The sequence below is a fragment of the Otolemur garnettii genome, unplaced genomic scaffold (assembly GCF_000181295.1).
Source record: "Otolemur garnettii isolate 467f Iridium unplaced genomic scaffold, OtoGar3 scaffold00034, whole genome shotgun sequence".
NCBI classification, from domain to species: Eukaryota; Metazoa; Chordata; class Mammalia; order Primates; family Galagidae; genus Otolemur; species Otolemur garnettii.
In genome coordinates this window covers 5,654,723-5,672,060 of record NW_003852429.1, presented here as the reverse complement: position 1 = coordinate 5,672,060, position 17,338 = coordinate 5,654,723, and the positions used below count along the sequence as shown (strand labels likewise).

General features: G+C 35.5%; 1 protein-coding gene across 1 annotated transcript in view; it reads left to right on the top strand.

Annotated features, from left to right (window-relative positions):
* UGGT2 (UDP-glucose glycoprotein glucosyltransferase 2) overlaps positions 1-17,338 on the top strand; it is a 191,992-nt gene that overhangs the window by 57,123 nt on the left and 117,531 nt on the right. The window contains exons 6-8 of the mRNA XM_003789625.3: positions 8,700-8,796; positions 11,375-11,447; positions 14,381-14,481. Coding sequence (XP_003789673.1) covers positions 8,700-8,796; positions 11,375-11,447; positions 14,381-14,481 — 271 coding nt within the window. The remainder of the gene's footprint in view (positions 1-8,699; positions 8,797-11,374; positions 11,448-14,380; positions 14,482-17,338) is intronic.

Below are 17,338 nucleotides of genomic sequence, written 5' to 3'. Positions count from 1 at the left end.
TTGAGGTTTTTTCTGATTCCATATAAAATGAAGTATTATTTTTTCGAGGTCTTTAAAGTATGACAGTGGTGCTTTAATAGGGATTGCAGTCAAATTGTATATTGCTTTGGCTAGTATGGACATTTTAACAATGTTGATTCTTCCCAGCCATGAGCATAGTCTGTTTTTCCATTTGTTAACATTTTCAGCTATTTTTTTCTCAGAGTTTCATAGTTTTCTTTATAGAGATATTTCATGTCATTTCTTAGGCAAACTCCCAAGTATTTCATCTTCTTTGGCACTAACTGTAAAAGGAATAGAGTCCTTGACTGTTTTTTCAGCTTGACTATTGGTGGTATATAAAAAGGCTACAGATTTGTGAGTATTGATTTTGTAACCTGAGACGCTTCTGTATTCCTTGATCATGCCTAAGAATTTTGTAGTTGAATCTCTGGTGTTTTCCAGATATACAATCATATCTGAAGAGTGAAAGTTTGATCTCCTCTGTTCCTATTTGGATACCCTTGATTGCCTTTTCTTGCCTGATTGTGATGGCTCATACTTCCATTACAATGTTAAAAAGCAGTGGAGACAATGGATAACCTTGCCTGGTTCCTGATCTGAGTAGAAATGATTTCAATTTAATTCCATTCAATACGATATTGGCTGTGGGTTTATTGTAGATGGACTCCATCAGTTTAAGAAATGTCCTTTCTATACCTTTTTTTTTTTTAAGTGTTCTGATTATAAAAGGATGCTGGATATTATCAAAAGCTTTTTCTGCATTGATGGAGAGAATCATATGGTCTTTGTTTTTTATTTTGTTTATGTGATGTATTATATTTATAGATTTATGTATGTTGAACCAACCTTGAGACCCTGGGATAAAACCCACTTGGTCATGGCGTATAACTTGTTTGATGTGATGCAGGATTCTGTTTGCTAGGATCTTACTAAATATTTTTGCATCCATATTCATTAGAAATATTGGTCTATAATTTTCTTTCCTTGTTGGGTCTTTTCCTGGTTTGGAGATCAGGGTGAGATTTGCTTCATAGAAAGTGTTGGGAAGTATTCCTTCTTTTTATAAGCTTTGGAAGAGGTTATGTAATATAGGTACTAGTTCCTTCTTAAAGGTTTGGTAGAATTTTGATATGAAGCCATCTGGTCCTGGACTCTTCCTTTGGGGAGATTTTGTATAGTTGATGCTATTTCAGTACTTGATATAGGTCTTTTCAACATTTCTAATTCTTTCTGGGTAAGTCTAGGAAGGTGGTGTGCTTCCAAGTATTGGTCAGTTTCTTTCAGATTTTTGTATTTCTGAGAATAGAGATTTTTATTAGTATTTCATTAAGAATTTTTTGAATTTCAGAGGTGTCTGTTGTTATTTCACCTTTGTCATTTCTGATTGAAATTAGGGATTTTAATTTTCTATTTCTGGTGAGGCTAGGCAAGGGTTTATCAATTTTGTTAAACTTTTCAAAAAAAACTAACTTTTGGATTCATTGATCTTTTGAATAATTCTTTTGTTTTTGATTTCATTTAATTCAGCTCTAATTTTGGTTATTTCTTTTCTTCTTCTGGTTTTGGGGTTGGAGTGTTTTCCAGTTATTTGGGATGTCCTATTAAGTGTGACTTTCTCTCTTTCCGTTCTCTTAAGAATGGTTTGCAGCACTGTAAATTTTTCTCTTAGGACTGCCTTTGCAGTATCCCAGAAGTTTTGATAATTCATGTCCTCGTTATTCTGTTCCAAAAATATGGTAATTTCCTTCTTAATCTCATCTTTGACCCAGCTATCTTTCAGCATAAGATTATTTAGTTTCCATGTCTTTGTATGAATATGCAGATTCCTGTTATTGGTTAGTTCAACTTTTATTCAGTGATGATCTGAGAAAATATTTGGAATAATTTCTATTCTTTTAAATTTGCTGAGGTTAGACTTGTGACCTAAGATGTGATCAATTTTAGAAGATGTTCCATGGGCTGATGAGAAGAATGTGTATTTAGTTTTGTTAGGATGAAATGTTCTGTAGGTATCTGTTAAATTCAAGTGTTGTATGGTAAAGTTTAAGTCAGCATGGGTGTTTTTGGCGCACACTCCCTGGAGAGGTCCCAGTGCCAGGGACGTGAGTTTCTTCTTGGTGCATCGATCCAACAATGCCAAAGGGGTGTTAAAATCTCCAGCTATTATGGTGCTGGAAGATATCGAATTGTTTATGTCCATTAGGGTCTTGGTTATAAACTGAGGAGCCTTTTGGTTGGGCGCGTAAATGTTAATAATTGACATCTCATCATGTTGAGTGTTTCCCTTAACAAATATGAAGTGACCATTATTGTGTTTCCTTTTTTGGTTTAAAGCCTAATTTATCTGCAAATAAAATTGCAACCCCTGCTTTTTTCATTTTTCTTTTTTTTTTAATTTTTTTATTAGATCATAATTGTGTACATTAATTCTCTCATAGGATACAGTGTGTTACTTCTATATGCAGTTTGGAAAACTCTCATCCAAGTGGCTAACATAGCTATCATGTCTTTCTCATAATTGTTATGTTAAGACATTTATATTCAACCTTTAGACAAATTCACCTGTACCCAAATAGGATAAATTATAGGCATGATCCCCACAATATCATTCTCTTCACCAATCCTCCCCCTCCCCTTTCCCCTCCCCTTTCCCCGTAGTCTAGGGCTTCATTTGGATTGTAACTTTCCTAAGATAGCTAACCAGATATCTGTTGCATACAGGAAACACACCTTATTTTAAAAGACAAGCATAGACTCAGGGTGAAGGGATGGTCATCTATTTTCCAGGCTAATGAAAAGCAGAAAAAAGCAGGTGTTGCAATACTATTTGCAGATACAGTAGGTTTTAAACCAACAAAAGTGAGCAAGGACAATGATGGTTACTTTATATTTGTTAAAGGTAGTACTTAATATGACAAGATTTCAATTATCAATATTTTCATTTTTCCATTTGCCTGGATTATAGATATCCATCCCTTTGCCCTGAGTCTATTTCTATCCTTTGAGATAAAATGAGTTTCTTGTATGCAGCAGATATCTGGCCTGAGTTTTTGTATCCAGTTAGCCAACATGTGCGTCTTTAACAGACAGTTTAAACCATTCATGTTAATTGAGAATATTGATAACCCTGGTGGCATTTTGGGTGTCAAGTTTTTCGAAAGACCAGTGGACATTTTTAATCCTTTCACCACTGTGGAGGTTGGATTTTGATCAATAATTTCCGAATGAGTTTACTTTGGTGCCAGAGCATTGTGGTGGTCATTATGGAGGGTGGGTCTGAGAATATCTTGCAGAGTAGCTTTAGTTATGGCAAATTTCTTCAATGTGTGAATGTCATTAAAGTATTTGACTTCTCCATCATAAATGAAACTCAGTTTAGCTGGACACAGAATCTTGGGTTGAAAGTTGTTTTAGGAGTTTGAAGGTTGATGACCATCCTCTTCTGGCTTGAAAAGTTTCAGCAGAAAGATCTGTAGTCATTCTAATATTCTTCCCCTTGTAGGTTATGATTTTCTTAGGTCTGGCTGCTTGCAGGATTTTGTCTTTCATATTAACTTTGATGAAGTTAATTACAATGTGTCTGGGGGATGCTTTATTTGGATTGAGTCATGGGGTTCTGAAACTGCTGTCTGAATTTCAGAATTTCTTGACATGTTTGGAAAGTTTTCCTCTAAAATCTCTTGAAGTAGAGCATCTGTGCCTTTCAGATCATTCTCATCACCTTCAGGCATGCCAGTAAGGTGAATGTTTGCTCTTTTGGAGTGGTCCCACAACTCTCAGGAAATGATCCATCTTTGCTCTTCATTTCTCTTCATCTTTGAGCATTTGGGAGCATTGAAAATCTTTGCCTTCAGTGTCCAAGATCCTTTCTTTTGCCTGCTCCATCCTATTCCTGAGGGATTCTACTGTATTTCTCAGGTCTTTGAGGGATACCAATTTTTGCCTCAATTTGTCAAAATCTTTGGTGATTTTATTTTTGAATTTGTTGAATTCTTGAGACAACTTTTGAATTGTTCCTTGAACTTCTAATTTCAATTTTACTTCAATTCTGTTAATCTTATTGCTATACAAATTCTGAATTCAATTTCCGACATCTCAGCCATTTGTTTATGAATGGTATCTTCTGTTGCATCTCCTTTATTGTACCTTGGGGGAGTTGATCTACTCTGGTTATTCACGTTGCCCAAGTATTTCTGTTGATTCCACCCCATAGTTATTTTTCACCATTTGTTTAGAGAGGCTGGTAAGGTGGAATTAAATTGGGGCTCCTGGAAATATGATTATCCACCCCTTTACCAGAGTGCTGGTACTAGTGATTGCTGCTTTTCCCCTATGGGCTTTACCAAGGTCCCATTCAGTACTACAGCCTTAGACTCTAAGGCTGGTATGATAGGGCTAGGTGGGTCTGTCTTGTATTTAGACTCTGACCAATCCTAGTGGATCAGTGACTTTGGGTTGAAATCTCAGCTGTGGAGAAATACAAGCAATTAAGACACCCTGCCCCCCATTGGCAATAACTGGGAGAGGAGAATCAGACCCTCCCTCTACAACACAACCAGGACAGAACCTTGGAGAGTCCCCCAGTGATTGGCCCAGATCAAGAGTTCCAAATCAGTTGTCCCGGTCAGCACAAACACAGATCAAGTGGGAGAGTTCAAAAGGTCTCCAGCAACTGGACAGCAGGGGTCTACTGGCAGCTCAAGTGTGACTTGCTCCAGTGATCCATAGAGTCAGAAAGGCCCGCCCAGCAAAAGAATTATTCCAGGGGCACTGGTGCCTCTTTTCCCACTTTGCATCACCTTCACCCCCAGTCACTGGTTACCCCACAGGGCTGCAGCCCAACTCTCTCTAATACTCAAGTACACCAGGTATTTGCACCTAAGTCAAAGAGGAGATAATGCCTTTCCTACCGGGCTATCTCACTGTGTGACCTGCAAGTGTAGGATTTCAGGCCTAATTCACTCCAGGGATCATTGGAAACTGGGGAGTGTACCACCTGCATCTGTACCCAGCCAGTGTTTACCATGGAGGATTGTGATTCTCTCCCTCAGAGACCATGCCTCTGCCTTGGCCACCCTCTACCTCTGGAACCCCTACAGGTTAGGTTAGGTTCCCTGGTATTCCACAGAATTCGCAAGGTATCTCTCCCAAATTTGACCCCAGTGGGAGAGACCATGGGGCTGCCACCACTGTCAGGGGTGATGCCACTGGTCTGGGGTATTGCTGTGCGCAGATTGCCAGAGCCAGGCGAGGGGCAGGAGGGCATTGCCACCAAGGCAGCAGGTCACCTGCGGGGAGCTGGAGAGCAGGGCTGCCAGGCAGAGCTGCTAGCTGGCCGTAGGTTGCAGGAGCACGGGAGCTGGTGGGAATTTACGGGTAGCAGAAGCGGGCAGGGTGTTGGTGGGCACCACCACAGTCTCTGATGATCAGTGGCACAGATTCCATGCTATGCTCTTTCCAGCACAGGGCAAGTCTCTCTCCCCTTGTGACTTCCTGCCTCTATTAAAGTTATAGTTTCAGTGCAACTGCCCCATAGCCCATAAGATGCTCTGCCCTAGCACAAGTCTGCCAGCCACTCCGGATTCTGCAGGGGGTAGTCTTCCAGACCACCAGGAGAAGGGGGAGGGGTGGATTGGGAGTTCAGGAAGATAGGTAGAATATTAGATACTTTTGTCCCAGGAAAGAGACTGCCTGGGCCTGCAGAGGTATCTCTCTGGGGAAGGAGTCCTGGCCCTCAGTTGTTCTCTCCCCTTTGGTGAAACATAAGGTCCTCTGTTGACTACTGACCTCAAGCAGCTTTCATGGGAGAGGGAGGATTCCCATCTCTTTGATATGGGTTTTGTACCTGAAATTTGTTTCCTTGGAGTCCTAGCTTGCCTCAGTAGGGGTGATGTGAACCTATCAATCCTCTCTCTCAGCTCAGCTACCGATCTTCTGCTTTATTGGGTTGGTTCTGGCCATTATTTCTCTCTCTAGGTGGGAGCCTCTGCTGAAAGCTGACTTCAGTCAGCCATCTTGCCTCTTCTCTTCCTGTTTTTCCATTCTTATGATACTTCACTTAAGAGAATGGTCTCCACTTCCATCCAGACTATTGCAAAAAGTATCAGTTCATTTTTTATGGCTGAGTAATACTCCATAAAATACTGCATTTTATTAATCCATTTATAAATTGATGGGCCCTTGGATTGATTCCACCTCTTTGCAGTTGTGAATTTTGTTGCAGTAAACATTGGGTGCAAATGTCTTTTTGATAAAATGACTTTTTTGCTTTGAATAAATCCCTGATAGTGGAAGTGCTGGATCAAATGGCAGCTCTACTTTTAGTTCTTTGGAAAATCTCCATATTGTTTTCCATGGAGGGTGTATTAGTGTGCAATCTCACCAAGAATGTGTAAGTGTTCCTTCCTCTCCATATCTCTACCCGCAATTATTGCTGGAGTTAGGTAATGTCCTATTGTGGTCTTTGGTTTTTTTTTTGTTGTTGTTTGTTTGTTTTTTGCAGTTTTTGCATTTGAACTCCCCACCTCCAGCATATGGGGCTGGCGCCCTACCCTTTTGAGCCACAGGCACTGCCCTGTTTTGTTTTTAGGTTGTTTTTTTTTTTTTTGAGACAGAGTCTCCCTCTGTCACCCTTCGTAGAGTGCTATGGCATTACAGCTCATAGCAACCTAAAACTCTTGGGCTTAAGTGATTCTCTTGCCTCAGCCTCCCAAGGAGCTGGGACTACAGGCATCCACCACATCATCCAGCTATTGTTTTTGTTGCAGTTGTCATCGTTGTTTAGCTGACCTGAGCTGGGTTCAAACCCACCACCCTCAGTGTATGTGGCCAGCACTGTAACCACTGTGCTGTGGGTGCCAAGCCATCTTATTGTGGTTTTAATTTTCATTCCTGTGATGATTAGTGATGTTGATGTTGACCATCTTCTCTTATGTTTATTGGCCATTACTCTGTCTTCTTTTGATAACCTTCCATTCATGTCCTTTGCCTCCTTTTTTGGAGTAGAGGTTTTCATTCTTTTTAGATTCTAGTTGTTAGCTCTTTATTGGATGTACAGCCTGGTTATGGCACAAAATAGAGACACAGACCAATGGAATAGATTAGAGAACCCAGATATAAAACCATCCTCATATAGCCATCTGATCTTTGACAAAGCAGACAACAATATACACTGGGGAAAAGAATCCCTGTTCATTATGTGGTGCTGGGAAAACCAAATATTCACATGTAGAAGATTGAAATAGGATCCACATCTTCCCCACTCACAAAAATTAATTCAAGATGGATAACAGACTTTAAAGTATGAAACCATAAGAATTCTAATAGAAAATGTTTGAAATGTTCTTCTAGCTATCAACCTAGACAAAGAATTTATGAAGATCCCAAAGGCAATCTCGACAACAACAACAAAAATACATGAGACCTGGTCAAAAGAGGCTAATTTTTTTATATTCTTATTTGGAAATAGAACAAGACAAGGAATAGTCATGTATTTTTATGTATTTTTAAGGCTAGGGTAAAAGTTTAGGGAAAGAAGAAGAGAATAGAAAGAATAATGTACTGCTAAGGTTCTCCTTCCTTCCAGTCTCTACCCTTTCCTCTGTCAGGTTTAGGATTGCAGAGCTGCCACTAAGTATACTTTAATTAAGCAAGACGCACAGCATCTTCCAGAGAATTTGCTGAGCACTAGGTTAAACTGATTTCCTAACCCCTGAAATAATATGCCAAATTATAATAGTTGCAGTGCAACTGACAAGAATTTCAGTCTGGAAGCTGAAAAGAACCGTAGACATCTTATAAAATGTTGTATTTGTCAGCCATCGTGGTGCATGCCTGTAGTCCTAGTTACCCAAGGCTGAGATAGTAGGATTGCATGAGCCCAGATTATCACACCTGGGAATAGCCACTGCACTTCAGCCTGGGCAATATAGCAAGATCTTAAAAAATATATATGTGTATATTCCTCCAGGTTACTTCCTTTTGAATAAAATACAATGATTTCTCTTGCTTAATGAGACAATCTCTAGAAGTACATTTTATATTTACCCTTTATAGAAAGAAGAAAATTAGGCACCAAAATTTTGGTCATAAGTATTTCAGACAATTCAGTATTAGCTAACTATAGCCCTTCATTATAAGAACATATATTAATTTATGACATTTGGTATATTTTATTCATTGAGATACATGAAGAAAAACTTAGGTTTGGGGGGAACTAAATATTTTTATTTCTTTGCTCCTACTATCTAGTATTTGCTTTTGGCAACACTTCAGTTGTTCTACATTTGGACAGCCAGCAAATGAATAACAAATTTTATCGAAGTCTCCAAAAGGAGTACTGTTTTGTTGAAACTTGTCTGTAATAGATCCTCTGTTAATTAAATGATAGAAAACATGAAAAAGTGATCATTTATAACAAGAGAAGTTCAAATTTTTAAAACTTTTATTTTAAAAGTGAAATTAAAGCAGAGTCATGACAAAGTTTTTGGAAAGTAAAGAATTGGTCATCACTCAAATTCTGGTTCCTTGATACACTATATATAGAGAGAATAAGTGTTCCCCAAATATTTCACAGTGATTAGAAACCTTTAATATTAGTAATTTGCACTAATGTCCTAGTGCACTGTCATACTAATTTAAAACAAGATTTTTGACTAAGTATTTTCTCTTTTTATAAAATAAATGTGTTTGAACAGAAACCAAGCTCACGGAAGATGTACTTGTCTGGATATGGTGTGGAACTAGCAATTAAGAGTACAGAATACAAAGCATTGGATGATTCCCAAGTTAAAAGTAAGTTTTTTCTCTTAGTACTTGAATAGAATGAAAAGTTGGACGTTTACATCCTTTGGTTTTTAAACAATTTAACAATTATAATTCTACATGTGTTCATTTCAAGCTGGAGATGTTCTTCCTTACTTTGGAATTTAATTTTAAGCCAAAATAAATGTATTTAATATTACTTGATGATTACATATTGGATGCCTCTGTCAAAACATTACATATACTACATAATGCACTCACTACTATTATGTACCCATAATAATTAAAAACAAAAAATATTTTTTAAATAGAGTGATGCATTACTTTGCTTATATCCAGTGACTTCCCAACTATTACATAACAAATCATAGTATATGTAAAGTACACTGAGGCAGTAGATGAGGCTGATTATTGCTACAGTGACTGGCCCAGGAACTCAAAGCCTGGCTCATGCCCTGCCACACTGAGGGGATCAGGATCTCCATAATCTGTAACCTATTAGTAACATCCTGGTTTAGGAAGCTTTGTCTGAAATATTTATCTATAATGAAGTTATGGTAATAAGGGTTTTTTTCTTAAATAGGATGGGAGAGGCCTGTGAATGGTTTATTTAGATGAGATAGTGTCATTGCATTGTGACTTAACAACTACTGTCTGTAGTTATTCCATGAACTAAATGCATGCTCTAGATGAGACTCTGGAGGCCTGAATAAACTAAAGAAGTTCTAGAATTCTTATGAAAGTCTTTTATTACTTCATTCATGTGAAATTTATTTATGCCTGATTCCTAGTTAAGAGTTTTTAATTCATTCTTTTATATGCACTCAGTTGTGGCTCCTACTTTAACTTTGTTTTTCTATTCAGGATTTGGTTATAGAGACCCTGCCTTAATTACAGGCTCAGCTCTGACTGCTATTGAATGTGTTTCAAATAAAGATCTATATTACTGTAATTTAAATACTTTTAAAGAAATACTAAAAATTATAGTAGAAATAATGTCCACATTTTATATATTTCTGTATAGCTCGACAATGCTTTATAATTTAGTATCTTATAGTCATGATAGTAATTTAAGGCATTTTCTAGCTATCTTTGGATTTGTTAAAAACTTATATCACTTACATGGTATCTATAGAATTATGCACCATGTTCTATTGTCAGCCTTTTACATATACTTGGAATATGTCATCTTTCAATTCTAGTTAGTTCTGTTTTCTTTCTGTGCATACATGGTATCTGATTTTTATCTAGCCATCTTTCTGATGTTTGGTCTTCAGTGCTCTCATATTAATCAATCTAATCTCCACACTGCTTTCAGAATGAACTTCTTATGATGAAAATCTGACTTTGTGACTCCACTGATTAAAATCCTATATTGGTTCCCTGTAAACGCCCTCATAAATTCAGGGACTATAGCATAGCAAACAAAGCTTTTCACAATCTGATTTCTCTCTACTTTATCATTCTCCCTCTCTTACTTGTACCCTCTTATTCTGCAACACTAATGTTCAGAATAACTTTCTATTCCCTAGATAACTCTGCTTGTGCTCTATGTGAAGCCTTTATGACTCCTACTGATTTCATTGTTTAACGTGTTCTGTTCCTTCTGCCTACCACCCTTTTACCTTCTCTCATCTCTTTCATCTAAAGCCTTCCCATTTTTAAAGACTTAGATGTATAAGTCTGTAACTCTGCAATAGCTACCTATCCTCCTGCACCATCATAGGATGGTTTTATCTCACATATTTCTGCTTCTTTTAGAAAAGATTTACATACTCTGTTCAAGTTGTCTGTTTCCTTTTCCACCAAGTATGATCAGTGTCTTTTGTGTCCCTTTTCTTGATATCTGTCTCATCATGGACACCTCATAGTAGGCATAGTAGGCCATTATGCAAAATAAAAATAAATGTGTGCCCAGTGAGTGAACAGGAGAAAAGGAAGAGTAGATCAAAGCATCCAGGATTTTTGTTTGTTGTCCTGGAGATCCAGAGCTTCCAAAGAATAAGAAAGGGGAAGTATACTTGTTGAGCTCTGTAATAGAGAGAAGCTCTATACTGTAAGAGGTTGCAATTCTTATAATCCCAGCACCCTTCACCCATTCCATTTACACACTGTATATTATAACTACTTGTTAAGTAAGGGAGATGGGAAATTATTATGAAAAATCTTTATTCTTAGAGGTAATAAGTTTTGGTGTCTTTCTAAAGATCATTTGATTATCTTTAAAGGTGTTGGAAATACCCAAGAACTTGTATTTGTTAGGGTTTAGACTTGCTGCCTGTCTTAAAAGCTAAACCTAGTATTTGTTATAAGTCCTTTGGCTTATCATTTCTGGTTATAAAATAGAATTTGACTGTGAAATAATCTCTAAAGCACTTGTTATAGTTGTTAAATATTTAATAATCAAGTGGACTTAAGAAGAGAGCACACTCAGGAATACAAGCCTATCCACATGGGCATATAAGTATTAAACTGGTCTATGAAGAAAAAAAAAGTAAAACAAATGGAATTTCATTTCATTATGAGTTCTTCTAATTTTTTATTACTTGTTCTCTTCTTAGTCTGAAAATATTTTTTCATACTTTGTTTTTGTTTCCAAAAATTATAGCTGTGATGAATGCTACTGCAGAAGATGACACTGAAGCAAATGAAGTTCAAGGATTTCTCTTTGGGAAACTAAAGTAAGTCTGGATTGAAATGAAGCTGTATTACTAAACCCTTTTGTTTTTAAAGGAATTAATTTGATATGCTGTTTTGCTATGTGTTTCACCTTTCATTTTTATACATATACAATTGTTTTTATTACAAAAGTAACATGCATCTAATGTCAAAGAGCTAAGAAAAGCAAAAAAGCACAAAGCTGAAATATAATCACTACTGTTTTATAATTGAGAGATAACCATAACTCTCTTAATGTATACAGTGTATCTTTGCAGTCTTTCTGTGCAGTAAATGCAGTAAATGTGTACACAGCATTTTGTTTTGTACAGTTAAACCATATTGTGCACCTACTTTTTTCACATCCAATGGAATATTCCATTATTTACTATAACGGTCCCATAGACTGGGACTTTACATTATAGTCCTACTAATTCAATGAATTATTTTGTGCACCAGTTTGCATGTATTGCAGATTTTTCTTAGCACAAATTCCAGCAAAAAAAATTGACAAACCAAAGTATAATGTACTTCTTGAAATTTTTGATAGAACCAAATTTTCCTCATAAAATCATACTAATTTTTATAATATTACATCATTGTACTAAATTTTACAATATGTACATCATTGCAGTATGTGAATGTATTTATTTTTCAGAACTTCAGTAACCATTGATACTATTTTTAAATTTTTGTCAATTTAATAGGTGAAATAGTATTTCTTTGTCTTTTAAATTCTGCATTTGTTTCACTGAACTGAACTATCTAATAATTTATATCCAAGAACAATCAACTATTGGCAGTTTATTATTGTAATGATTAACTTTTCCCCATTTTTATTGCCCTTTGAATTTCATCTTGGGTTAATTGCTTATTTCTAACCTGTGCACATTTTTCTTTTCTTTTTTTTTTTTGGAAAGAAAGGAAAACACCTGTTTTCCTAAATTTCTGCGCCTCAGATTGCCATTTCATATACATATATAAGTAATCTTTCAAATGTTAAAGTTATCATTCCCCTTTTTCCTCCTGCTATGCTGATTAGAGACAAGGAATAGGACGGTGAGTGCTCTCTGAATGCTCATAAATAGGGATGGCTATGACTTCATCTGTACTTTGTTTACAAGAACGGAAAGTTTATGGTTTCTTTACATAGGCAAAATTAATTGAAGGAATGTTTTTGTTAATACTACTAGTTCTTTTTTGGTGTTAAAATTATTTATGAAGAACTCTAAGGTCTGTTTTTCTGGTCATGAGTAGATAACCATATAGCTCAAGGGTAACATTTTTGGAGATCATACTAATTTCTACAGATAATTGAGTTATATTTTTAAAGTATACTGGCCAATATGCTTTAGTGACTTAAAAAAGCTAATATATTTTACAAAAAAGGATTTAAGTTATTTGTTTTAGCTAACAAGACATTTTTGTCCCAGTTTCAACTGTGTCTCAACATCTTGTAATTTGCAGATCTTTTCTCTTTCAAATATAATTTTTTATAAGAATAAATTGTATATCTTCTAAAAATCCTTTAGAACTCTGGAGTATTCATTTTTTAAAAGAAGGAACACTCAAAGTTAGTTCTTTCATAGTGACTCAATTCATAGTTCATTTCAAAGTAAAAAATCTTTTGCGTGAAGGTATCATATGAATAAGTAATACGTTTGTTGCCAAATTATGTAAAAAAATTAGTAATTTAGTAATTCTTATCTACTAAGATTATGATTAAATATGAAAAATACTATAATAGACCTTAGAAACTTATTATCCTGTAGCTTACAGTATTAAAAAAGAAAGCATTCATTTAATTCATAGTAACCTTTTTTTTTTTTTGAGACAGAGTCTCACTGTGTGGCCCTTAGTAAAGTACAGCAACCTCAAACTCACACTTCATAGCAACCTCAAACTCTTGAACTTCAGCAATTATATTGCCTCAGCCTCCTAAGTAGCTGGGTCTACAAGTGCCCACCACAATCAATACCTGGCTATTTTGTATTTATTTTTTGTTATTGTCATAGTTGTTTAGCAGGCCCGGGCTGGGTTCAAACCTGGCAGCCCCAGTGTCTGTGGGCCAGCGCCCTAACCACTGAACTATGGGTGCTGAGCCAAATTTATAGTAAACTTTTTTAGGAAGAGATTCTGTTGTACTTTCACTACAAGAGCTTTGATTTGTTTTCAAAATATGGTCCCACATTGTAGTAAACTTGCAAGATATTAATACTATAATATGTACCTTTTTAACTATAAGATTATGCATTTTTATGTATTCTGTATATATTTATTTCGCTTTTGGAAATCTTCATTTGTATTGACTGTTGAAAATACATGGTGTATAAGTTGTGCTGATGGCCAGGTAAGTTTTTTAAAATCTGAAATGACACTATGTCTTGACTTCTTGAGTGACTGAGGAAAGATTATAATTGAGATTATATGTATAATGAAGTACCATTCAACTACATTATCATTTGGCTTTCTGTAAAAAATATTTAGATATATGTAACAATGGGGAAAATTATTTCCATGGTTTATAAGATTCAGGGATGGAACTTTTCTGAAATAGAGCAAACTCATTAAGATTATATAAGAAACATTTTTGCCTTATAAAATACTTTTTATTTTTAATTGCAAAAGCAACACTTGCAGTTTATAAAATATTAAAAAAGTATGTGATATAAAAGTGATTATTCTGTCTTCATCTGTGCATCCCTTACAAGTAATGTTAACAATTGATAGTATATGCAACCAGATTTTGTTTTGTTTTACATATTTTTAAAAGGACACAAACATATCTTCCTCATTTTTAAGTTCTATGCATATAGCTGTGTCACAATTTATTATTATCTTAATGGTGAACAATTACTTTGTGTCTAATTATTTGGAAGGATTAATTTGAAAAATATACTGTTTGTATAATGACTTATATGTGGTAGTAATTAACATTACTTATATTTTGATACAGAGAAATATATCCAGCTCTTAAAGATAATCTGACAGCATTCCAAAAATACCTGATAGAGAGTAATAAGGAAATGATACCTCTGAAAGTCTGGGAACTTCAAGGTATAGTTTGACCTACTTGTACAAAGCATTTTGGTAACTGATCTCCGTTTTGTTAAATAAGTTTTCACATGGGGTGATATAGATTGTTTTATAAACAATAATAATTACTAATGATGTGAATAATATAAAAATTACATTACTCTTTGTGGGAACACATATTAAAAGTTTATTTGGCAAATAAGTTATATATATATTTTATATATTTTTGTTGTTGTTTTGTTTTTGAGATGGTCTCACTTTGTTACCTGGGGTAGAGTGCTGTGGCATCACAGCTCACAGCAACCTCAAACTCTTGGGCTTAAGTGATTCTCTTGCCTCAGCCTCCCAAGTAGCTGGGACTATAGGCACCCACAACAATGCTTGGCCATTTTTTTGTTGTAGTTGTCATTGTTGTTTAGCAGGCCCTGGCAGGGTTCGAACTCATGAGCCCCAGGGTATGTGGCTGGTGCCCTAACCACTGAACTACAGGCACCAAGCCTAAATAAGTTATATTTTTATATTTGTAAGGCTTAAAATAATTTGAAGTATAGTTATTTGGCTTTATGAAATCATTTAAAAATACACACCAATTTTTTTTCTAAGTTAGTCTCATGTGTTACATTATATTTCAAAGAATCTGTAATATTGGTTAAAAGTCCTGATTGGTTAAAAGTCCTGATTGGTTAAAACACTGATTAAAAATATTAACCATTAGATGACAAGAAATCAGAACTAAATCTTAATTTTCTAAAAATTTAGATCCTGTTAGACCATTCCATGTTTCGCTGATAAATTTTTACTGGAAACATAAATTAGAGAACATGCAATTTTTACAAATTCAGAACAGCATCTACATTGCCAATATGCAAGCTGATTTTTTCCATAGAAATTTTTTAACATTTGGGATTCATTGGGAGTACAAAGACTTAGGTTATATTGATTGTGTTTGTTAGATAAACTCTTTCTTGTAATTGCGCCCCCCCCCCAAGAAGTGTGCCATATACCATGAGCCCCTGATGGCCTCTCCCATCTCCCTCACTCCCCTACCCTGCACCTTGTATTAGACCATCTACTGCCTTCAGATTAGAATTGGGACACTTTTACACTGTTGTTGGGACTGCAAACTAATACAACCTTTTTGGAAGGAAGTATGGAGAATCCTCTGAGAACGCAAATTAGACCTTCCATTTGATTCTGCAATCCCATACTATGAAAGCTGATATTCTGTGACCAAAATTTATTTTGGATTGAACTGATTTTCCTTTGTTATTATTTGTAATGATTTAGATGGTCATAATGACGTGTCATTTTTCTACGTAATCTAGAACTTTTATCACATCTCTTATCAGCCTTTTTAATGTAACAGCTTTATTGAAATAATTCACATATGCAATGGTACATTTCAAAACTATTAAAAAATGAGTATAATTGTGATGGTTGTGTTACTTGGTTCAGTGTAAACATTTCACATTGTATATCGAAGCAGTACCCTGAACCCCATAAATACATCAATGTACAAAGTTATGATTTAATAAAAAAAAATTATTAAAAAAAATTCTACCATTCATTAGTTTTTAGTATATTTTCAGAGTTGGCAACTAGTACTAGTCAGTTTTAGAACATTTTCATCACCCCAGAAGAAGCTGGCACACTCGTTAGCAGTTACTCCCCATTTCTTTCCAATTTCCCAGTTGTAGGCAACCACCAATCTACGTTTTTTAAAAAAAAAAAATACCAACTGATCAGGAGACTCTTGATAGAATAACTTAAATATAGCATATAACTAATATTTTACAGGTTATCTGGGTTTTAATTTATAGATCCTTTCATATAAATGATCTTATTTGACCCTCACAGTAAGATTCTGAAATAGATGTAGTAAACATTCCCATGTTATAAATAAACAAGTGAAATTTAGTAGTTTGATCAGCCACTTCACTACATAGTGAATAAGTAAAGGTTTGGGGGGTCCAAGTTATGTTTCTTATACCATACCATATGGTGTCCGGGTGAAGTCTATATATACTTAAATATATACTTATATATATATGTGTGTATATATATATGTACTTAAATGTGTGAATATGACATTTTAAAATTATAGCAGAATGTATAGGTTCAGTCTAGAGAGGCTCTCTAACTTCTGTTATATTTTACCTACCTAATACAGATATTGTTTGCTCAAGACATGGCAGTTCACCTCAATGTGCTCCTTCAGGAGATTGTTTCTGAGAAGCATTTCCTTGAGGATCTGAGCTTCTGTACTTGCCTATTGATGTGCAGGAATATGCAGAGTGACTCTCCCCAGGGGGTGTGGAGAAACAGCTGAGGTGTAAGCTGGGGGGTGGACAGACCGGTCTTGGAGCATTGGGTTCTATTCTGTGCCTTCCTCCCTCATTAGCATTATAATGTATAACTTTACCTTGGGCCAGGGAGGACTGACAGCCAGGCTCCAAAATGTTTTACTCTAAACAAAATCAATTGTATATGTGTTCCTCAGCCTTCACACTAAATTGTAATCTTAAATGGTTGCTTCCTAATGTTACTTGACTTCTTTGTATATGTGTTAAATTCTTACTGAATGTTGGAAAGTATATAAGGTAATCAGTAAAGTTTAGCTGGGCCGCTGACCAGAGCAAGTCCCGGTCTCCCTTGAATATTCATTCCGTCTGCAGTTCTTTCCCCTGCATCCCCGATCAGAAGCTCCAAAGAACATAACACCAAGAAGATATTCTGTCAACTAAGCACTATATACTATGTGTATTAATACTTCATAGAAAATAATTCAAGAAAATGAGATGTTTAAGAATGTTGTATGATAAATTCACTATAAAGAATCTACTTCTTTGAAAAGATAGAATCTGGTTTTTTGGACCAC